Here is a 24,030-nt window from a genome sequence, read left to right as displayed (position 1 = left end):
GACTCCTGGGGCAGTGTTCCCGAAATGTCCTCTGCTCAGGCCCTCTTGGCAGACATCCTGCCAAGATTTTTCTTCGAGGCTGAGTGAGGCCAAGCCAACCCAGTTCGCCCGTGTAAATACAAGTGATATCCCCTTTAAAAGGTGCTGGCAAGAGACATGTTCATTTGAAGTCAGATCTTTTTTCTCCTGGATTCCATATCACCAGCCATCATTTATTTATGAGTCTGCTGAGTACCCTACTCTGCTTACTCGGCACATCTGGACATGGGGCGAGGCTAATTAATCCCCCTGCCCCCCTGAGTTCCTGGGTAGGAATAATTGCTCTGCGAGGGTAGTTACAGGGGTACCCGAAGGCTCGAGGGGGTGGCTGTCACCCCGGGCAGCTGCTCTGTGCTGTGGCTTCGCCCAGACAAAGCCCCCGCAGCCCCAGGGATTTTTCCATCAGCTTGGACTCTGGTCTTCTCGCCCATTCCTCTTTTGTCACACCCAAAAATAATAATCGCAATTATAAGTAAAAAGGAGATAATGATAGAATCTGCCTCACAGGGTTGCAGAGAGGGCTAATGAGAAAATGCACGTAACGTGCTTTGCGCCTTGCCTGAAACTGGTAACTACTCACTGACACGGAAGTCGTAGCAATACTAATGCCCACAGAAATAGCAGCCTACATTGACTGAGCACCTACTATGCACCAGGCACTGTGCTAAATGCTTTGCACATGTCTGATCTCATTTAAGATTCTTTCTAGCTTTTTCACCCTTGGGCTGAATATTCCAATATAAACAAGACCTATTGGCTGTTGGGTGACACTGGAGTAACCAGATGTCTGATTCTAACGCCTACTCTATTTTCTGCAAGCCTGATTGTCTTTGTCAACCCCTGGGTTCCCAGCCTAAGTTTCTGGTAAAGGAATGAGCCTGGTTTTCTTTTTTCTTTTTCTTTTTTTTTTTTTTTTGCCCATTCATGTACTTTTATCTTTTTTCATTTTTTTAAATTAAAAAGAAAAAAAATTTTTAGAGATGGGATCTCACTTTGTTGTCCAGGCTGGCCTTAAACTCCTGGGGGTTCAAGTGATCCTCCTGCCTCAGCCTCCCGAGTAGCCTAGACTATTGGCATGTGCTACTGCTCCCAGCTGAGCCTAGTTTTCTGATCGACCCAAACATTTATCCAACTCTCTATTTTTTTCCTATCACCTATCCATCAACCTAATCATCCCCTCATCCATCCATATAGTCAGCCACTAAATGATGGAATTACCCACTCACCCGTCCATCTAACCACTCTCTCCATCCACTCGCCCACTCACTCATCCATCTTTCTTTCAATTCATTCATATATTCCATCCACTATCAATCTTTCCACCCACTCATCCACCCGTCTACCAATTTATCCATCCATCCACCCATCCATATGCCATCTGTCTTTCTACCCATCCATCTATCTGCCCATTCACCCACTCAACCATCCACTCAATCACTCATCCACCCCTAATATTAATGCATCTCTCAATCCCTCACTCATCCATCCATCCATCCATCCACCCATCCATCCATCCATCCACCCACCCATCCACCCATCCATCCATCCATCCATCCATCCACCCATCCATCCATCCATCCATCCATCCATCCATCCATCCATCCATCCATCCATCCATCCACCCATCCATCCATCCATCCACCCACCCATCCATGAATCCGCCCGCGCACCCAGCCATCCCCACCCAGCCATCACCTAATGTTTGGAGTGATGCTCTGTGCTGATCCCGGGCATGGTCTCTTGGGCTCCCTCCCTAGGAGGAAATGTGGGCCCCACCAGAGGTCCCCACAGAGACAGATAAACCTGCATGTGGCCCAGTCTGCCTCTTTGTGGCCAGGACTTTCAAAGCCATTGACTTCCAGGGTCTGCGGCCAATTACTGATGGAACGCAGGGCAGGGACGGACGGAGGCACACGCTTCCAGCAGAGCAATTAGAGGTAAACTAATATCTCTTCCCCCCACCCCCGCCCGAAGAGCCTGGGAACTCCGAGATGCGATGGAAAAGGGGCGAGTCAGCAAGAGGAGGAAATCAAAGCCACAGAGATCAAGAGCTAATTAACTGATCCTCCTGAGATAATATTTCATTGAAACCCAGCTCTCCCGCCCTCTGGGGACTGCTGTCTCTCCTGCCCCCTCTCCGCTGCCCTTGTCCACCCAGTCCTCAGCTCGTCTGCCTCCTCTCTCGCCCCTCTCCCCCTGCTTCATCCCCCTCTAAGCCAGCCTCCACCAGCCTCTAGGGGGGACTTTGAAAGGCTCAAGTCTGAGCATGTCACTCCCCTGTTTATAATCCTTCATGACTTCTCCTTGCCAAGACAAAGGACAAGATCCACAGACGAACCGCAGAGGCCGCTGGTTCACTGAGCACACGCTCCCCCGCGCCTCTCCCCTCACATGGCCCGGGGGGCGCAGGGCACAGGGCATGTCTCCGGCTTCCCCACACCCTGCCCTTTCCACACCCACCTCTGGCCCGGTGGCAGCCAGTTCCCAAAGATGGCCCCCAGTGAACGTGTCCCCTCGCATTCATGCCTTTGCTCAGGCCCCTTCCACATGGCCTCTGGGTTTGGCCTTGTGTCTTGCACTTACCAGTAGAGCGTGGTGACAGTGAGGCCAGTTCCAGGCCTAAGCCTTTGGGAGGTCTGGCAGCTTCTGCTTTTGTGCTTTTGGGAGCCCTGAGCCACCACGTAGGCAGCCTGGGCACCTGCTGTAAGAGACCACGTGGAGAGGGGGCACAGAGAGTGAGCAGCCCCAGAATTACATGGAGAGACGGGCTCGGCCACCCCGCTGTTACAGCCAGCCCAACCAAGGCACCAGACATGCGAGTGAAGCATGGCGCGTGTTCTGGCCTCACCTGACGTCCGACCACAGCTACCTGAGTGACCCGAGTGAGACCAGCAGAAGAGCCATCCAGCGGTAAGCCCCTGTCAACCCACACAGCCATGAGAAATAATAAAATGGTTCTGTGTTAAGTTGCTACGTTTCGGGGTTGTTTGTTGCACAGCAACGGATGACTGATGCGGGGTCTCCGCTGCTGCTATTTGCACTGCTTAGAATCCTTCTCCAGCCCCAACGGTCTTCTTTTCCGTGCATGGCGAACTCCTATTCATTTTTCAGAACCCGTATCCAGTGTCGCCTTCCCTAACCTCCTCCTAGCCTGAGTCCGTGTCTCTTTCTTCTGGGAAACTATTAGGAGGCTACTTAGCATGTTCATTTTTCGGTCTCCTCCACTGACTATAAATGACAATATTCGCTCATTTAATGCTCACGAGAACCCCACGAGGGAGATGTTACTATTATCCGTTACCCCATTTCACCAGCGAAGAAGCTGGAGCTCGGAGAAGTGCCCCAGTCGCCCTGGTGCTGAGTGGCTCAGCCGAGATGCAAACTCAGGCAGAGCCCACGCCCTACCCACCATGGGATACGGCCTCTAGGTAGAGTATGAGCAGTGGTGACATTTATTATCTCATTTAACACACAATCCAGAAGCCACGGTCTGTCACGGCAGCAGCTTAGAGGCCTCGTGATTCTTGGTTGATTTCTGGGAGAGTCTCTTGTCCTCATGACCACAAGACGACTGCCATGGTCAGGTTCTCACATGACTGCTCCAAGAGAGAGGAAGGAGGAACATGTCCCACATTTCTGAAGTCCCACAGACTTTCCCAGCCACCTCAGTGGCCAGTGCTGGGTCACATGACCACCACTGGCCCAGTCACTGGAAAGTCACAGAGGAAAGTCACAGAGGAAAGCCCCGTTCACCCCAAGGACCCAGATGCCCCAAAGGTCACCTTTCCGGGTCTGCATAATGTGGGTGCACCTGCCTTGTCTCTCCCAGCCCACCCTGAAGTCCTGGGGAAGGTCCCAGCAACAGGACAGCACACTGCCAATGCCCCCATTCACCACCTCTGCTTCCCGCAGACACACCCTGGGACATCCTCCAACGCCGGGCAGTGAGGGGTTACAGTGTTCCCTGCTCCGTTGTGAAATGAGAGGGAAAGAAAGGACGATGGAACTAGATTTTTTTTTCTAAGATAGGGTCTTGCTCTGTCACCCAGGCTAGAATGCAGTGGCATCTCCTTAGCTCACTGTAACCTCAAACTCCTGGGCCCGATCAATCCTCCTGCCTCAGCCTCCTGAGTAGCTGGGACTACAGGTGCGTGTCACCATGCCTGGCTAATTTTTGTATTTTTTTTAGAAACAAGCTCTCACTATGTAGCTCAGGCTGGTCTCAAACTCCTGGCCTCAAGGGGTCCTCCTGCCTTGGCCTCCCAAGGTTCTGAGATTACAGGTGAAATCTAGGCCTAGAACTTGGCTTTCGTGAAGCTACGTTGATTCCGTTTATAGCACAGTGGTTTACTTCCCTACTTAAACCCAGGGCACTTCACACAGACCAGCCTCCTGGCCACGCCCGACAGAGACGACGTGCTCCTGGAGCCTCCCTGGCTGCCCCAACACCCAGCCTCAGCCCCCTGGGCGCTCACCGTCTCTCTAACACACCAAACCTCTTACTTAGAGTCTTTGCATTTGCTCTTCTTTTTCTTGGAATGTTCTTCCCCTGGTCCTTTGCAAGGATGATACTTGTCATTCTGACTTCAGCTCACATGCCACCTGCCTGGAGACTCCCTGTTTCCACGGCCCTGGCATCTCCCACTCCGTGCCACCATTGCATGGCATCACATCCTGCCGTTTGCCAGTCTCCACCACCCTCCTCCGCACCTGACACGTGTGCGCGCTGATTTGCTCCTCTTTGACGTTCCCTTCTGCCTGAACGTGACAACTATGAGGGCAGAGACCTTGCCTGGACGGGCAGTGTCCCCTCTTTCCGAAGCCCACTCCCCACACACACAGTGAGACGGATCCCGCCAGAACACGCCAGAGCACAACCCCCTCTACCCAGAGCCCCCACAGCTCCTGGCCACACTGGCCTCCTCTGTTCTTGGAACCTGCCGGGAGCTTCCCATTTTTGCATTGTCCACATCTCTCTGGAACGTTCTTCCTTCAGATATCCAAATGGTTTGCTCCCCTCATTTCCTTGAGTTTCTGTTCAAACTGTCCCCCAGGGAGGCCGTCCCTGCCCACCCTATTAAAAATTGCACTTCCCAACCCTCCTATTCTTCTCTGAGGCACTTGTCACCATCTGACTTACTTAATGTCTTATTTACCTAGTTTATTGCTGTCTCCTCCATGAGAAGGTCAATGCCATGAAGACAAGGATTTTTTTTTTGTTCATTTTACTCACTGTGGGGCCCCTGTTGTCTACAACGGTGCCTGGCACATGTGAGGTGCTCAAAATATTTATTTTTAAAAAATACACAGCAGCTTTATTAAGATATAATTCATATACTATAAAATTCACCCATTTAAAGTGTACAATTCGATTGTTTTTAGTATATACACAGAGGTGTGCAACGATCGCCATGGTCAATTTTAGATTTCATTAGTAGTCACTCTCTATTTCTTCCCATCCACTCCCTCCCTGGCAACCATTAATCTACTTTTTGACTCTACAGATTTGCTTATTCTGGACATTTCATATAAATGGAGTCATATAATATGTGGCCTTTTGTGACCGGCTTCTTTCACTTAGCATAATGTTTTCAAGGTTAATTCATGTGCCATGTATCAATACTGCATTCCTTTTTATTGTCAAATACTATTCTTCATATGGACATACCACATTTTGTCTATCGATTCATTAGTTAATGAACTTTTGAGTTGTTTCCACCTTTAGGGCTATTCAATATCAATTTTTGAGGGAGTGGCTGTGTTAATTCTGATATGGAACCTATCTTTCTGCTTTTGGGAGATTGAACTGTCTGTGGAAGTAAATGACAGATCTATTTCTTCTTCTTTCCCTCCCCCGACCCCTTAGAGACAGAGTCTTGCTCTGTTGCCCAAGCTGGAGTGCCGTGGTGTCATCATAGCTAACTGTAACTTCAAACTCCTAGGCTCAAGCAATCCTCCTGCCTCAGCCTTCCAAATAGCTGGGACTACAAGTGCATGCCACCACACCCAGCAAATTTTTAAAAATTTTTTGTAGAGATGGAGTTGCCCAGGCTGGTCTCCTCACCTCAAGTGATCCTCCCGCCTTGGCCTCCCCAAATAATGGGATTACAGTCATGAGTCACAATGCCCAACCTACAGAAATATTTCTTAATATCCTTATCTGGCAAAATGAAATGCTAGAATCCTTCTGTTAACATCAATGGTAGAAGGGCATGAAAGGCCAAAGTCTTGGAGCTGCAGGCCCCTAGAACCTAGAATGTAAAGCCAACGGCTCAGGAAAGCCAAGCTCTGTCCCTCTGGCCATGCCAAGTGGCTCAGACCATGACTGGTAAGCAGGAGAGCAGAATGCAGTGCTTCTCAAGCTGGGCTATGGTGCCTCTCTGGGGGCACACACTGATGTTCTGGAAAGACTACATTTCCCAGCCTTCCATGCAGCAAGAGGGGGTCATGTGACTACATTCTGACCAATGGGATGAAAGCAAGCTTTTCTCCTGTTTGCTCCTCCCTCCTTCCTGCTGGTTGGAATGTGAACAAAATGGCTGGAGCTTAAGCAGCCCTGCGTGGAAAGCACTGGTTATAGATGCTAGCAATACCAGAAATGTGGTGACTGTGGAGATGCCACACACTACCTCTGGTCTCCTGTATCTGCTTTAGAGAGAAAAAAATGTCTGCTCTTTTGAATGTAAACACTTTAGGCCGGGCGCGGTGGCTCACGCCTGTAATCCTAGCACTTTGGGAGGCTGAGGCAGGCAGATTGCTTGAGGTCAGGAGTTCGAAACCAGCCTGAGCGAGACCCCGTCTCTACTAAAAATAAAAAGAAATTAATTGACCAACTAAAATTATATACACAAAAACTTAGCCGGGCATGGTGGCGCGTGCCTATAGTCCCAGCTACTCGGGAGGCTGAGGCAGAAGGATTGCTTCAGCCCAGGAGATTGAGGTTGCTGTGAGCTAGGCTGACGCCACAGCACTCACTCTAGCCTGGGCAACAAAGCGAGACCCTGTCTCAAAAAAAGCCCCCCAAAAACACTTTAAACTATAAAATGCTGTCGTGTGACTGAGAAGTCTGCCCCACACGGCCAAATCCAGTCCCACCCAGTCCCACCGGATGTGCCTCCATAACCCCAGATGAGGAAACTGATAATGACATCTGCCCTGGGGCATAATTTTACTCCAAGCTTTGAGAAAAAAACAATTCCCCCCCTTTCATTGTTCACAGAGCTAATTTAATCAACTTTACCCTTTCTTTTTTTATCCTAAAGCAAATGCATGCATTCTGATGGAGCTTGGAAGATATCCAGTGAATTTATAAGAGATCTTTTGTGTTATCTGCTTGTGACCCTCCACCCCAAGGTCCTCTATGGGTGCCAGTGCCTTCACTGCCACCAAGAGCATCACCAACGGAAGTGTCTCAAGGGGCAGACAAGCCTGCATTGGAATCCTGAGTCTACTACTTCTTAGCTAACTGACCTTGGGTGAGCCACTTCACCTCCCTGACCCTCGGTTTCTTCCTCTGTGAAAATGGGGATAACAACACATGCCTTGGCAGATGGGTGGAGGTGTGACTTGATTCTGTCAGTGAGAGGCCCTGCAGGGCCGGGCACAGAGTATGTGCTCTGTGCTCCCAGCCCAGGAGCCAACCTCATCATCTCAGACACGGCCGACTCCCTCCATCGGAATCACACTCGGAGGCAGTTCCACAAACAAGGACAGTTTAATAGATTTCTGCATGTTTCCACTCGACAATGTTATATGAAAATAGAACTCTTCATTAAAATAGCCATAACAATCACTGCTACTCAGGAAACACTGTTTATAAAAAAAAATCATCAAAATCAATGACTTTAGACAAGACATTTGGACTCTCAGAGCCTGTTTCTCTACCTGGAGAACGGGCAGGTAAGATATCACCAGCTCCCTGGTGTGTGTGTGTGGGGGCCCACTGGTGGGGGAGGTGGCTCTGGGTGGCCCGTGTGGTGAGCAACTTACTCCTCCTCTGCCCTGGAGAGCCAGGGAGATGCCAGTGTGGCCTTAAGGCAATCTAACACTTGCTCATCTCATTTCCTAACCCAGCGGAGACAGCTCTAAGGCTCTGAGCCTTGGCGACACCAGCATGGAGCCCCCTCCACCACCACTCTAGCAAATTTATTTTTCACAGCCTCCTTCTATTTTTGGCAGCGAGTGATACATGTTGTCCGTTACTGGCAACAATCGAAAAAAAGTTCCCTTTTCCTACAAATTTAAGCTTAAAAAGCAAGTCTGTTTCTAAAGGAGAATATTTAGTAAACAACAATGTAAAATACAGCAAATAATAATGATAATGATGTTAAGAAAACACCTCATTAGGTCAACCTAAGAATATTTCTAGCACATGTCCTGCAATTTTGTGATTCTTAAACAAGGTACGAGGAAATACGATGATGTTATATAGGTACCTTCCTAACCAACCTGCAGCAAGTAGCTGATCCACTCATCTCTCTCTCTCTTTTCTCTATAGTTTATTTTTTCTAAGGGAGAAAAAAATAAAAAAAATAATAAAGATTAAAACAAGGGCAGGCTTATAAAAAATCACTGCCTCCTGAGCCGTACTTCAGTATCAGGTGCCAGCTGGAGCTGCCTGGTGGGAGAACCGTCTTTTCCTCGAGTGATTCACTAATGATCGTGGCTCCAAGGAGGTGCCACCTTTAAAGGGAATTGGCCCTTCTTTGAAGGTAGGTGAGAATCTAGTCTCAGTGACAACCCAGCCTGATTTGGAAGGGGGAAGTCGGAAGGGCTTTCCCCCAGCACAGCAGGATTGCAACCTGCGAGACCTTCATAGCTATTTCTGCTGGCACTTTCTTCCTTCCCTTCCAAGCCACTGATGAGGCAGCTGAGGGTTGCCATGGAAACCGGCTCTGTCCTCCCACAGGAGGCTGCCAGCTCTGATTTCCTGCAGAGTTAAGAAGCAGGCGGCAGCGGGGGTCACCCAGGCGTGAAGATGGGTTTCCCTGGGGATATCCCGCCTCCTGCCAATCACAGTGTCTGTCTGGGAATCCGGGGGTGCCTAGAGGCTGAGGGCCAGGGAAGCCCCCAAGCCCCAGCACTGCTCTGAAAGAGACAAGCCTTTGGAACATTCAGAGGTCGCGGGTCCTCTCCTCTCCCTCCAGCTGAAGCCAGAAGGACTTTGTTGTGTGCGTGTGTCTGTGTCTGATGAGATGCAGCCAGGCTGGGTGCCTCTGGCTCCATCAGCCCTCCCAAGTCAAAGAGAGCTGCCCCCGCCCCCCGAGAAGAGAGAGCTGCCCATCCAGCATGTGCTCCTGAGACAGTAAGTATGTTTGCTGAGTTCTACGAGCTTACAAGCTGTGTGATCCCGGGCAAGTCACTGCACCTTTCTGAGTCTGTTTTCTCATCTGTAAAGTGGGCATAACCATCCTCTCTCCACAGAGATGCTGGGAGGAGTAGAGATGCTATGTCTACTGTGCCCATTATAGGCATTTAAAGCATACTCAATAAACAGGACCTAATATTAATAAAAACACATTATTTACCATCATACTAAAGGTTTGTGGGCAATTTCTTTCTCTATCTTTTTTTTTTTTTTTTAAGAGACAGGGTCTCACTCTCTTGCCCAGGCTGGATCATAGCTCACTGCAGCCTCCAACTACTCCTGGGTTCAAGCCATCCTCCTGCCTCAGCCTCTTAAGTCACTGGAATTACAGGTGTGAGCCAGTATGCCCAGCCAATTTTTCTCTTTAAGCTGCTTTTTTCTAACACGGAAGCAAAGGCAAGTTTTCATCACCGATCTGTTTGTTCAAAGGGTGGTGCACCCAGGCTGCGATGGACGATCGGTCTTTAGATCAATCAGCTGGTCCCCGCCACCTCCTACGATATCACTTCTAAGAGTTAGAACAGGGTCTCGAACTCAAATGCCTTCAGGGCCAGGAGTGACTGTGAATGGAGAGTCAGACCACGTGAGAACCCTGGGGAGCCAGAGGGCACCTGCCCCACAGCTGCCACTCAGCTCTGGCCAGTGGTTACCTCTGGTGACATGGCCCCGTGTGGCCAGATCTACCAAGTTTTCAAGAGAAGCCGGACATTTTGAATCAACTCCCCCACAGACGATCACAACTAAGGTAATTTTTTTCAGGTGAAGGCCAAACAAAACACGCCTGCCGGGCGCTGGAGCTTCCTTGCTAGCGTGGATGACCTCGGCACCTCCTCTGCGATGGCCGGCCCAGTCCGGGAGCTGTCCCATCAGGGCTGCGTCTCCTTAGCTCTCCACCCGAGTCTCTTGACGCCGGGAAAGCCCATGCCACCTGGCGCCAGTAACTTTACAACAGTGTTCAGAGGGCGCCCGGCCTCGGGAACCCTCCTGCATTTTCTCAAGTCTCAGTGTGGAAAGAGCAACGTGGAAGTGCCCAGTGGATGGGGCACCCAGGGAAGCGGATATGCTAAGGGACTCCTTTGGCTTTAGCTAACTTCATAGTAACTGGGGGACAGAGTCATTTCAATGCTAGGTTCCGAGTGGCCCCTCTGTGGCCAGCACCTGCTCCCGCTGCACGAGGCCTGGAGCACACCAGTTGTTAAGGACTCGGGAGGCGACGGCTCTGGGAACTGGGGGCACAGCAGTGAGGGCTCCTAGTCCTGCCTTGTCCATGCTCGCTCCTGTGCGGAGCACAGGCATGGCGAGCTGGAAGCAGAGAGGCGTGACCTGGGAGCCGAGACTTCCCAGCAGAGACTCCGCAGAGCTTCTCAGGTCTCTTCTGCGCTCGCCTCTCTCGGCTTCCCCTCTCCCCTCCCCGGCCACAGCCTTCTGGGAGAGGAACGGGGAAGTGGTGACGCTGGCACCCACTCCCAGGCCCAGTGCAGACAGGGGGAGCGGGGGGCTGGGGCGGGCCGGCGGAGGGGCGCAGGGGCCCACTCTCACGGCCGGATGCGGTACCGGACGGGCACGTCGTGCTCCGGCTGCATGAGCCCGAAGCCGTACCTGCTGAGGTCAAACTCGGGCACCTCCACGTCCGCGCCGATCAGCTCCAGGTCCAGGTGCACCAGCACGAGGAACACAAATCTGCAGAGAGGTGGCGTGGAAGGTGTGAGAACAAGGCAGGGGAACCATGGCTTCCTTCTGAGTCCGACCCCAACTCCCACTTTGGGAAAAGGGAGGAGGGGAGAGAGAGGGGAGAGCAAAGGCATTTGCTGCTCCTGCACCTGTGCCAGCACCTCGTAGGGTCAGACAGGCCAGCAGGTGACTTCCAGCTAACGGGCTCTGAGCGGAAGTGTCATGAGTCACTTCCCCATCAAAGCATTTAAGAGCCGGCGTGTGACTGACTCTCCAGCCGTCCCTCCCGCCTGGCTTCACGTTGAGATGGTGGAGCCGAAAGATGGAGAGAGGCTGGCCCTCGAGTCCCTGCGTGGAGGGGAGAAGCCCCCCAAACCCACAGCCAATGCAGTGTGAGTAGGAACTGAACCTGTGCAGGTAGAAGCCAGGGACACTGGCAGCCCCTGTCACAGCAGCAGAGCTGAGCTTGTGCTGGTGAAAACAGTGGCTCTTCTGGTCCCTCCTGCCCACACCCATCCCCTGCCCCTTCCTCCAAACTCCTGGAACCCCCGCTGTCTGTCCTGGCCAGGGCTGCTGCTAGCCCACAGGTGCCTGCGTGAGATTAGAGACAGGTGGTACCGTTCTGCCAAGACATTTTACTGCCGTCTCTGAGAACCGTCCTAACAGACCCACGATTCGGGAACGAGCGCTCTCTACTGCCATCTCCTGGAGAACTGTGAATATGCAAAGCTGCCATGTCTATGATGTAATCGGCGCCCCCAGAAATGTGGGGCCCGCCTGATGGCTGTTAACTGGCTCCTGCCACCTGTCACATCTAATGCCACTGCCCGTGTTCGCAAGAGTCTGGAGTGTGTCTTTTACGACTCTGTGTCCCATCACTATGCCCCTACCCCACCCGGGTGAGGGCTGAGCACACGGCAGGGATTCCTTAACCTTACTGAACAGGTGAAGCGAGGGACATCCACCCTGGACAGGAGACTGGGCTGTGCCACTTATGTGTGCACGGCTTTGCCAGGCTTCTTTCCCACTCTGGGTCTCAGTTCCCCCTCTGGTCAAAGAGAGGAAAGGTCGATGGATCTTTCCAGCTCGGACGCTGCGGGATTCCTGGGGGTGGGAGGGTTCTGCGCCTGCACCTGCCTCGGAATCCCGGCGTCTCTGCTTCCGAGGAGCGTGGCGTGCACGTGATTCGACTTGTCTAGACTCCGTTTTTTATCTGTTATTAGTTATTATTATTATGTAGATACCTCACACGGATAGACTCAGTTTGAGACTGATAACTACCTGCCAGGGTTGCCATGACAATTAAGTGAGATAAAAATAACAACAAATTAGCTAATTTATTGAAACACTATGTGCCAGACACCTGCTAAGCGCTCAGCGTCCACTATCTCTTTTTATCTGTTCAGAAACTCGATGAGGTCGGAACTGCAGTTGTTGGGAAAACTAAGGCCAAAAGGTTAGTGCAATGTGCCCATTCACTTAGCGCTGTAACAATGACATCATTATAATATCTGCACATTAATGATGATATTAGTAATTATGATAATAATTAACATTTATCAAGTGCCTACAATGAGCCAGGCAGTGGGTTAAGAACTTAGAAGGATCCAACTCCTTTATCCTGACACCCCTGGGATGTGCTTATAATCAGAACCCCCATTTTACAGTTGAGGAAAGAGACATTCCAAAGGTCACTCGGTTTATGATCACATACAGGCTAGACAGCGGACTGGGCAGATGTCCTAACCCCTGATCCAATCCGTTTGTAATCCTGGGGGCCGCGGCTCTGGGGTCCAGGGAGAGAACGTGTGAGGCTCTTGGCCCCCGCCGGCGTCACAGCAGCTGACCGGGAACAGTGAGGTTCAGCCAGTTCCCGCCGCGAGGCTCTGAACATGCCACAGCAGCTGCAGACGGGCAGCTACGGTCGCTGGACGGAATGTCCAGCGCGTGGCACCCGACACCAGTCTCAGAGGGAAGAGCCTGCTGCCAGACCCGATCATCTCAAAAGACATCAGAAATCTGACTTTTTACGTGCGTTCTTCTGATCCTTAAAGGTTAGCGCACATTAAAAAGACACACGAATAAACAGAATTGTGGGGAGGAGACAGCTCATGTACTGTCCGTTTACGGCCTCTGCCCTGAACCATGCTCCTGGCCGAGCCCCTCAGGCTCCGGAGAGAAGGGCAGCCCCCCCGCCCACCGTGCCCGGCCCACTCACTGTTTGATGCTGTTGGTGGCATAAGTCCTCCCCAGGCACTGATTGTGCCCGGCCCCCCAAGGCATGTTGTAATGCTTCAGCCGCTTGCCATCCTTGTAAAAGTCTTTCTTCTCCGATCCGTCAGGGTTCAGGAACCGGTCGTATTTAAACACCTGAAGTAGGAAGAAGGCCCATTTCTGACCCCACCCCCACGACAAGCCTGCACCGAGAAGAATGCCGTTCACCACAGCCGTGTTAACAGGAGGAGAAAAACTGGAAACAGTGTAAAGGTCAACTGATGGAGGACTGGCTAAAAAATTATCGCAAAAGGTTTGTGTGTGCTGACGTGGAAGGAATCTGCAGCTGGCTGTTGAGTGAAAAAGCCAGTTTCGGGACAGCATGTACTGTATGATCTATCCATGCGCGTACGTGTTGTGTGTATGTCTGTAAAGGCTCAGAACAGCTGAAAGCTGAGGTTCCCAACCTCTGGGGCGCACCCCGGTATGGGTCTGTGGCCTGTTAGGAAAACAGGGAACAGGGAACACCGCCTGGCTCTGCCTCCCCTCACCCTGTTTTCCCCTACGGTCCCCTGCATGACCAGGCGCCCCTGCCATTTACCTCCGGGTCTGTGTGGATTTCTGGGTCTTTCTGGGGACTCAGGAAAGGGAAGACGAGGAGGCGGTCGCCACGTCGCAGGTTGAATTCTCGCCCGTCTGCCATGGGCATGGCCAGGTCCGCCACAACCTCGCGGGTGATGAAGGGTGCGGCCGTGAGCCTGAGACTCTCACTCAGCACGCTGTCTGCAGGGGGAGGGTGCAGGAAGGGTCAGCAGGCTGTCCCCTCGCCCACTCAAATGCCCCCGGCTCTCATTGTACAGAGGAAGATGAAGAGGCTCAGAGAGGGTGCATGCCTTGCCCACAGTCACACAGCAAGGTGAAAAAGGCCAGATGATAAATGTGATCTCTGTCATCCCTCAGAGATCCTTGAATGTGAGGGGATCTGGGTGTGACTCCAAGGGAAGCTGTGAGGGAAGGTGGGAGCTACACAAACATCATAAGGCTGGGGAGAGAGTGGCACCATCAATATCCGTTTCCACCTACCCAGCACATATTCCCCAGGTTTTCCTCTAGGGTCCACCCACTCCCACTCTCAGGGGTTGGGCTGTTGATTCTACACTCAACTCCTGGGATTGGGCTGTAACTGGCCAATCAGAGCATCTCTCTGAGACTGTGATTGGTTCAGGATGGGCACATGACACAAAGAGAGCCAATGAGATACAGTCTTGGGACTATTGGTGGGAATGCTGTAAAAGAGGCACAGCCTCACAGAGCCAAGAGCAAGCTGGGCTTGAGCTGCTGGCAGCCATCTTGCCAGCCTGAGACTGGAGCCAAGCCAGTGGGAAATGGGGATGAAAGATGGAGAGGGACTGAGTAGTCTTGATGACATCGTTAAAGCGCCTGATCCACCTGTGCCTGAAACCAGTCCCTCTGGACTGACTGTTCAGTTACCTGTCCCAAATAAAAACCAATTTCCACTTTAGCCAATTTAAGTTAGGTTTTTCTGTCACTTGCTACCAAAAATCTCCTACTGAGACCATGAGTCTTGGGCAGCTGAGACTGGGGTTACAAAGATGGGAGGCTCGGGGAAACCCTAGGTCAGAGGACGCTGACGGGCCCTGGAGGACAGGAGCCCAAGTTCGGGGGGTGGGTTGGGGGAGCCCATGATGGCCCGGTCTCAGAGGCTATCTTGGAGGGTCTGGCATCTCACCGAGCACAGGCATGCTGTCCAGAGCCTTCTGCGGGAGGGTGGTCATCTGCGAGACAGGCTGATCCGCCTGCCGGAGGACCTGCTCGAGCTCTCCGCGCACGGCGGCCAGGGCCTCCGGATTCTTGAGAAGGAAGAGCAGGAGCCAGAAGGCAGTGGGACCCATATTCCCCTGCAATGAGAAGAAGCCCCTGTTACAGCACCAAGAGGGCAGAGCTGACTGGTCTACGCCACAGACACAGCCCTGGTCCAGGCGCAGAAGCCAGCGGGCCTGGGCCCGCTCCCCTGCCAAGCATCCGGCATGACCGTGTCTATCTTTAGCCTCAGGACTTGGCCAAACCTGCCCTGTGGCTTTGGCCTGGCCCAGTACCTACATCGAGGCCACTCCTGGCATCTCTGACCATGAGCAAAGTCACGGATCTGAGGTCACACAGATAATCATCATAGCTGATCAGCAAAAAATTGTCAGTAACAAGAACAGGGTGTGCCAATTAAGACTACTGCTAACATCTGAGGGTGCCTGCCCTGCACCACTGGCCTGAGTCTTCACTATTCCCTATATCCACGCTCCTACCATGTGACTTTGCATTTCTTCACACTAAAGAGGCAGTGTGCATTTCCCTTGCCCCTTGAACTTGGGCTCAGCCACGGACTTGCACTGGCCAATAGAATGAGGTGAAATTGACAGGACAACAGTTCTAAGCATAGGCCTTAAGAAACCCTGTGGGTTTCCACTTGCCCAGCGAGCCCAGTGGTCCCACAAGGAGGATGAGAGACTCATGGAGCAGACCTGAACCATGCTGCTGAGCCCCAATTAGATAGCCAGACCCAAACAGACCTGAGTTAAATAAATGTTCCCTGCCACTGAATTTATGTGGATGTTTGTTACACAACAATAGCTAATTGGTACAATAGCTAAAGATTTGCTTCCAAATATAATCATTCTCATTGTAGTTTGGGATGCAGTATTTCATTACATACTTTATAGATTAAAATTCTATCCTCACTTGAAGAATAAATGTGTGTGTTTTGTACATATAAACAACATAACAATATGTACACGTTTAAAGTACACAGTATATACATGTACGATAAAGTACATGGCAATAATTCAATGATGACTGTGAGAGCCATTAATTTCTTTAACAAATTTTTGTTTTTGGAGACAGGGTCTCATTCCATTGTCCATGCTGGAGTGCAGTGGTGCAATCATACTTCACTGCAGCCTTGAACTCCTGGGCTTGAGTGATCCTCCTGCCTCAGCCTTCTGAGTAGCTGGGACTACAGACATGTGCCACCATGCCTGGCTAATTTTTTGGTAGAGACAGGGTCTCGCTACGTTTCTCAGGCTAGTCTCAAACTCCTGGCTTCAAACCATCCTCCTACATAAGCCTCCCAAAGCGCTGTGATGATAGGTGTGAGCCACAGTGCCTCGCCTGAACCAAAATTATTTAAAACTTCCCAATAGCTAAACAATTAGGAAAATGGATAGAATTTCTTGCCCTAAGCCTTCAGCCTTGGCTGAAAATGTTCATATACATTTGTGTCTCAGCTGTTCAGCATGTGGCTGAAATGTTCAGAGGGCCCATTGTAGGGATCCAGACATGCATGGAATAGCAACTAAATTGATTTGGGGGAAGATTTTTGTCTCCCATAAATGTCCCATTCAATCATCATAATGGAATATTAAATCGCCATTAAATACCATGTTTGTCCAGCCATGGGTAAACATGATCCACTGCAGACATAACTGCACATGCGCAAGAGGACATGCAGGAGGAGGACATTTACTGCAGTGCTGACTTAACAGCAAAACACTGGAAACAGCCTCCGTGTCTATCACTAGGAAACCAACGAGACACGTGATGGCCCATCCACAGGACGATGACACGGGAAGTCCTTACAGAGAAGCCGGCTCCGTGCGCATCGACAGGGGACCACAGCCAAGAGCAGGGGCGCGTGCAAACAGCAAGGCGCGGGACGGGCTCGGCGCTGCCCCGTGTCCATGTGCGAGGAGCAACACGGAGAAGCACAGACCATCTCTAAGAGGCACCCGGTCCCTGCTGGAACAGAAGCCGGGAGGACCGGAGGACGGGGAGTGGGAGACTGGTTTTCCTTGCATGGACCCTTTTAAACTGCTTGAATTTGTTAATGGATACACTAATTTTAAGTGAAATCGAAGGGATCTGAATGATTTCTATAGTGACCTCCAGGGACGTGGGAAATGCTCATGATACAATACTAAGGCAAGCTGAAGGCTGAGTTAAAGGGACTACATGAAGAAAAACATGCAGGGAAAGGCTACAAAGAAAGGCACCAGAGCAGCAAGGAGGGCGAGACGGAGCTGTCTGCTTTTGCTTCAGGCCCGTGAATTCGGCTTCAAGGAGGCGCCACACTCTCGTGCTCAGCGTTTCCAGCAAGCCGGCCGTCATCCGGCCTTTTACCGAGAAGGAAAACCAAGTGCTCCTTGGCTGCTACCCACTGCCCGGCACTGATATTTGCCAAAGGAACATCTATGTCCCTTTGGGTCGGGGTGGGGCTCCAAGACAGCGGGAGGAGGGCTGGAAGAGCCCTGGGCTGAGAGACCAGGCAGAGCTGGCTCAGATCTCACCTCCCCACTTTCTGCAACTGTGGACAAGCCCCTGTCCCCTCTGGGTCTCAGGACCGTCCTCGGTAAAACGGGGATAACAGAGCACACCCCCGGGCTGGCCGCAAGGGTCCACTGAGACCAGCGCAGGTGCCCAGAAATGGTTACCCTCTCTCCCCGGCTCCTCCCCGGGTGTGAGAACAGGCAAGGCTCAGGCCCTCCGGCCCTCGGGTCGGGCTGAGACAGCAAGGTCGCTTGCCGTCCATCACTTAAACAGCCTGGGGGACATGGGCAATAAATAATTCAGCACTGGGTTAGCTCAGTGCCAAGGCCGCTTTATCTTGCCCTGGTGGTCAGACGGGGCCACTGCTTGTTAATTGCCAAGCGGGAGTCAAGCACACGGGCACTGGGTTACCCTTGCTTGCAGGAAAAACCTGTTGCAAGTTAGGGAGGTGACCAAGACCACTGTCCCACAACAGCACAGATGTGTGTGAGTGTGCGTGTGCACATGTGCCCACATGACCTTAAGATCCTGAATCCCGCCCCAGCCTGGGAGTTGAGCTTTCTCCCGGGGGGCCCTGCCTCGGTTGGCTCAGGAAGGCATGTCCCATCTAGCCTCAGTCCCTGCTACTGCGGCCCACACACTTAGTATTCATGGGCACCGTCTTGTCACCTCTGGCCCACACGGTCCCTCCGGGGCAGTGCAGGCACCTGCTGCCCCCACCTGCCTGGCATTGCCGCCCCTGGGTGGCAGCACCCACTCCCCTTCGAGAGCGACCTCCACCTCGCTCTGGGTCAGTGCGCATGGTCCGGGCTGAGCATCTGCTCCGGACCCCGGTGTGGGCTGCGGTCCCCTCAGAGGGGACATGGGACCGGGCTGGGCCACAGAGAATCGGGCTTGGGACGTGTTCTAGAATGCACAGGAAAGGGAAGACCTCGCCCACTCGATTTCAGGGAGCCAGCACAGAAGAAAGGAGAGTGGGGGGGGCGGTCACGGATCATGCATCTTTTAATTTTGTGATTAAAAAAATTTCAAGAGGCCGGGCGTGGCGGCTCACGCCTGTAATCCTAGCACTTTGGGAGGCCGAGGCGCGCGGATTGCTCAAGGTCAGGAGTTCGAAACCAGCCTGAGCGAGACCCCGTCTCTACCAAAAATAGAAATAAATTAATTGACCAACTAAAAATATATATACAAAAAATTAGCCGGGCATGGTGGCGCGTGCCTGTAGTCCCAGCTACTCGGGAGGCTGAGGCAGTAGGATCGCTGAGCCCCGGAGATTGAGGTTGCTGTGAGCCAGGCTGACGCCACAGCACTCACTCTAGCCTGGGCAACAAAGTGAGACTCTGTCTCAAAAAAAAAAAAAAAAAAAAAAAAAATTTCAAGAAAATAAAAAAAGCACCCCAAGTATAAAAATGGCGTGTTAAGGTGGGCCATGAATTGTAACGAGCGCACCATCCTGGTGGGGGATGCCGAGGGGGAGGGGGGGCTCCCGGGAAATCCGAGGACCTTCCTTTCGATTTTGAGCCTAAAACTGCTCTAAAAATAAAATCTACTTAAAACAAACAGAAATGTGAGGTGCAATGTGATACCCTGGACTGCGTCCTGGGAGAGAAAGGGAACCACGGAGCCCTGGGGACATCCGCACTGAGCGTGGACTTCAGTTAACAGTCGGGCGCCAGGGCCGACTCTCGGCTTTGACAGCGCGCTGAGGTCACGTGACACCAGGGAAGGCGAGCGCAGGGCACTGGGGACGCCCTGCGCTACCTGTGTAACCCTCCCACGATGCAGAATTATTTCAGAATCGAACTGCTGAAGAAGAAAAATCCTCTTTACAGATGGTGGAACTGAAGCTCAGAAAAGGGACTTTTTCGAGGTCACACAACAGCAGTAGCAGAGCTGAAATGCCACCCACGTCTGTCCGACTCTAAATACTGTGCTTTTGCCTTTCACCCCCTGGTCACTGTGCCCCAGGACTCTTCTTGATGATGACAACCTCAATTGAGGCTCTCAGACCCCCACAGCCCGACCCCACCTCTCAGGACCACCCAGGAGTTCCTGGGGCTGAGGACATGATCGGGGCTGGAGGCGGAAAAGGATGAAATGTGACTGGCACATCTTGGCAGTAGTGGGTCTCAGTTCTCCTGTCACCAGGGCCAGTAGCTCCAAGCTGCAGGGAAGCCTGTCCCGTGAGCCCTACTCCCCTTAGAGCCGGCCTCCTCCCCTGCCTGGATCTCAACCCACGGGGCCGCCCCTCCCAGAAGTCTCCATCAGTCTAGACTGTGAGGATCCTGGGAGATGATGTTTGCAAAGTGCTCAGCAGGATGCCTGGCCCATGGTAAGTGCTCAGTATCTTTTGGAATTTTTATTCCTGACTCATCAGCTCTGATCTGACGGTAGCAACCACAGTTACTATTCCTCAGCCTCTTGGCAGCAGCATTGTCTGACCCAGCCGATCCCCCTGCCTCTCAGGACACTTCCTGCACCGGCCTGTGGGGTGGGGCTCCCTCCTGCTGTCCTCCCACCTCAGGCTCCTCCTCAGCCTCCTTTGCGGGCTGCTCCTCATCTTTCCCACCCTATAATTGGGGAGCCGCAGGGTGTGGCCCCCTCCTCCCAACACCCTCACACCTGGACCTCCTCCAGTCCAGGGTCTCTACGCTGACGACTCCCAAAGGCCCGTCTCCAGACTGTTCTCCGGGTGCCCCACCTCCAGCTCCAACTCGGCACACCCAGCGCCAGACCCCGATCTTCTCCCCCAGACTTGCTCTTCCCACAATTTTCCAGGAGCTCATAGCCCCTCCTCCATCCTTCCTGTTGTTGGGGCCAAATCCAGAGTCACCCTTGGTGCCCTCTCCCAAGAACCAGGCCTTCCCCCGTCCTCTCCGGCCTGGACGTTGCAGCGGCCCCCTCCCTGCCCTGCTTCCTCCCCTACAGTCTACAGCCCCCGCTGCAGCCAGAACCATCCGGAATGATTAAGGCATTACAGGCCATGTTTTCCTCTGCTCAGAGCCCTCAACAGGCGCCATCTCACTCAAAGTAAAATCCAGCGCCCTCCCCACGGCCTGGAGGGCCCGTGTGGCCTGGCCCCACCCCAGGGCCTTGGTCCCTGCTGGCCCTGCCTGGAAGCCCCCGTTCTGTGTATGCACTGGGCTCACTCCCTCACCTCCCCCAGTCTCTGCTCCAGTGTCACCTCCTCAGTAGGGCTCGCTTGGCCGCCCCTCCTCACCCCTCCCCCATCCGCTTTCCCTGCGTCACCTGTTCTCCGTAGAACTCGTCACCTCTAATACATCTCAGACGCTTACTTGTTTATCAGTTGTCTGTCTTTGCCCGCCAGAGCACCAGCTCCCTAAAGGCAGGGGTTTGTCTATTCTGCTCATTGCACTAACCACAGCTTCTAGAATGGGCCGGGCACACGGGACCCTCGTAAAGACTCGTTGAGTACGTGTATCGAGCACTTGCTACCTGCCAGGCTCAGTTATAGAATTTCACACTTATTGCATCCTTTCATCCTCACAGCCATGCCTTGAAGAAGGTGCTGCCTCTCCATTTCACAGATGAGTAAACTGAGGTCCCCAGAGGTTAAGAAACTGACTTGCCAGGAAGTGGCAAAGTCAGGATTCAAATCCAGGCCGGGAAGTCAGAGAACCTGTGCCCAGAGTCACGGGGCTCCACGGCCTTGCTCTCGAGACTCTCGCAGGGTTTCCCACTTGCGGACTCTGGCCGCTGCCAACGACTCACCCTCACAGGACACCCATCCCCAAGTCCCGCCCAGTTCCCCTGGCCCTGCCAAAGGCTGTTCCCTGGACTTTCTGTCACTCAAGCCCCCCAGCCGCGGCCAGTTCTGCTGACAGAGGTCCTTTCCGCAAGGGGTTCTGGGGACAGTTTGGAGCGCCAAGCCATCTCTGCCCATAAATATGTTATCAGGCACTAATGGGGACCACCTGCGGACTAAACCAGCCCCCGGCCCTGCCAGCCTCGGCCTGCAAGGACAGTTAATGGCCCTGAGAAGAAACTAAAAATAAGCTGCCAGTCGATGGGAGAGGAACCAGAAACGTCAGCCTGTGCAACTGTCACTGCCCAGCGGGGCCAGGGAAGGGGGCACGGGTCAGGGTCAGGGCTGAGGGCACGAACCAGGCCGGGGACCCGCGGCATGCAAGGTTGCCCTCTGTGTCTCATGCCAACAGCTGGTCCACTACCGAACCCACCGGCTCTGTCTTCTCAAAGTCCCTAAGATCTACCCACCGCCCTGCTACCTCCACGGCCACCACCCGATCCTGCCACCTGCGTCTCCTCTTTGCGGCCCCTGCTTCTGCCCTTGCCCCCGAGATCCTGTCTCTCCTCTGCTCAGAACTCTGCAAGGACTCCCACCTGACCTGGAGAAAAACCGCAAATCCTCACTCACTAGGACCCACCAGACCTTCCTGCCTCTTCCCTTGGTCCCTCACCCTCTCCCGCACTCTGCTGCAGCCTCCTGAGTCCTGGCTGTTGCCCGAACACTTGGCGTGATGCAACCCCAGGGCCTTTGCACTTGCTGTTTCCCTTCTTTGGAATACTCTATCCCCCATCTCCCCAAGTCCCTGAATCTAGCTTTCTTGTCATCCAGGGGTCAGATCAGGACATCTTCTCAGAGAGACCTCCCTGACCATGCTGGCTCTGGAAGGATCTACCCATAGCCCCATTCTATCCTGCACGTCACCATCTAAAATCACCTGTGCTGTTTCCTTGACTATCTGCCCCTCCCCTGCCCTCCCCCTTCCCCTCCCCTCCAACTTAAACGTAAACAACACAAAGCAGGATCTTTGAGGTCTATGGTGCGTACTCAATGGAACTTTTTTTTTTTTAGAGATGGGGTCTCACTACGTTGCTCAGGCTGGTCTTGGAACTCCTGTGCTCAAGTGACTTCAGCCTCCCGAGTAGCTGGGACTGCAGGTGCATGATGCCACACTCAGCTCCTCAAAGGAACTTTTAAATGATTCTTCAAAATAATTCATTCACACACTTCAAAAAATGTTAAGGTCATGAAAAACAAGGAAAGGCACAGAAACTGTGCCAGATTAAAGAAAACTAAAGAGGCGGAAACAGTAAATGCAACGTGTGACCCTGGCTTAGATGCTGGACCAAAACAGGCCATAAAGGGTGTTATTGGGACAAGCGGCAAAACTGGAACACGGCTGTTTATTAGATACTGATCGTGTATCTGGGCTAATCGTCCTGAGTTTAATTACTGCACTATGGTCATACAAGAGGTGTTCTTGCTCCGAGCAGATGCACACTCAAGTAATTAGGGGTAAAGAGTCATGGTGTCTGCAACTTATTTGCAAATGATTTCAATAAAATGATGCCAGTAGGGAAGAGAGAGAGAGAAAGCAAATGTGGTAAATTGTTAAAAATTGGAGAATCAAGGTGAAGTGTATATAGGAATTCATTAAATTATTTATGAAACTTTTGTCACTTTTCCAAATTAAAAAAAGAATGCTGAATGAATGATCCTGTTCATGATGCTATTTGACAGTAAAGGAGATCAGGGGTGATGAAGAGAGCTGGATGCATGTGCACACACTCAAAATGCATGCCTACATGCACATGCACACCCCACACGTGTCTGCATGTGCCTGATGACACACACACACACACGTTCATATGCACAACCACACCTGCACACACCCACTCGCACCCACTGCCCACTGCCCACACCCTCTGCCCGCACCCACCTGTGTGGCCCAGAGCTGCAGCACCAGGGCCCGCGCTTGCATCTCCTCTGACACGCCCATTTCCTCCAGGTGCTGCAGGTAACTCTCCAGCCATTTGCTCCGGTGGGCCCGGGTGGCCAGCCTGGCTGGGGACAGCAGCTTCCACAGGCGACCTTTGATGCTGCCCACGCGGTCCTTATCCCCTGTAGGGACAGAGCACACAGAGGGCAGGGGTCAGGTTACAGATTCACCCTCCCCCCAAGGGCCACCCAGCCCTGACCTCCCATGAGGCCAGGGGTCTTTGAGTGTCACTCATGGGGGTGGGGAGGTCCTGCAGGGGAGGAAGACGCTACAGGGACAGGCCCCCAGCAGGAAACACTTACCTGTCATGTGTCTCACCCCCAGTAGAAAGCAGCAAGGGGCCTTGTCTCCTGCAGGCGGGAGCCTCGTCTGTCTGACTCACCGCTAGTTCCCGGCACCTGGCCCATAGCAGGTGCTCAATAAATATGCATTAGCTGAATGGCGTTTCTTTAAGTAGCAGGGGAAGGAGCACTCGACACTGAGCAGCCTTCCCCCTCCTGGACCCGCTCCCAGAGGTGGGGTCTGAGTAAAACCAACTCCTGAAATGTGGTCACAGGAAGGCAGCCAAAGCTCTCAATGGGCAGTTTATACAACGTGGGGTGTTCACTATCGATGTTCACCAAAATCGATAAGAAG

General features: G+C 52.6%; 1 protein-coding gene across 2 annotated transcripts in view; it reads right to left on the bottom strand.

The window, feature by feature from the left end:
- Nucleotides 1–2,839: 2,839 nt before the first annotated feature.
- Nucleotides 2,840–24,030, bottom strand: part of PTGIS (prostaglandin I2 synthase) — a 47,456-nt gene continuing 26,265 nt past the window's right edge. Inside the window, exons 6-11 of one of the 2 annotated variants that reach the window (XM_076010883.1) lie at nt 23,335–23,516; nt 15,042–15,210; nt 13,893–14,074; nt 13,296–13,447; nt 11,006–11,086; nt 2,840–3,635 (exon numbers count right to left, since the gene is read on the bottom strand). In XM_076010883.1, coding sequence (XP_075866998.1) covers nt 3,620–3,635; nt 11,006–11,086; nt 13,296–13,447; nt 13,893–14,074; nt 15,042–15,210; nt 23,335–23,516 — 782 coding nt within the window. In that variant the 3' untranslated portion in view covers nt 2,840–3,619. Of the gene's footprint in view, nt 3,636–7,734; nt 11,087–13,295; nt 13,448–13,892; nt 14,075–15,041; nt 15,211–23,334; nt 23,517–24,030 lie in introns of those variants that run through there. The other variant, XM_020281735.2, reaches the window with a different exon arrangement.

This window comes from Microcebus murinus, chromosome 16 (assembly GCF_040939455.1).
Source record: "Microcebus murinus isolate Inina chromosome 16, M.murinus_Inina_mat1.0, whole genome shotgun sequence".
NCBI lineage: Eukaryota > Metazoa > Chordata > Mammalia > Primates > Cheirogaleidae > Microcebus > Microcebus murinus.
Note: the sequence above shows the minus strand (reverse complement) of the source record. Positions and strands in the feature narration are given on the sequence as shown.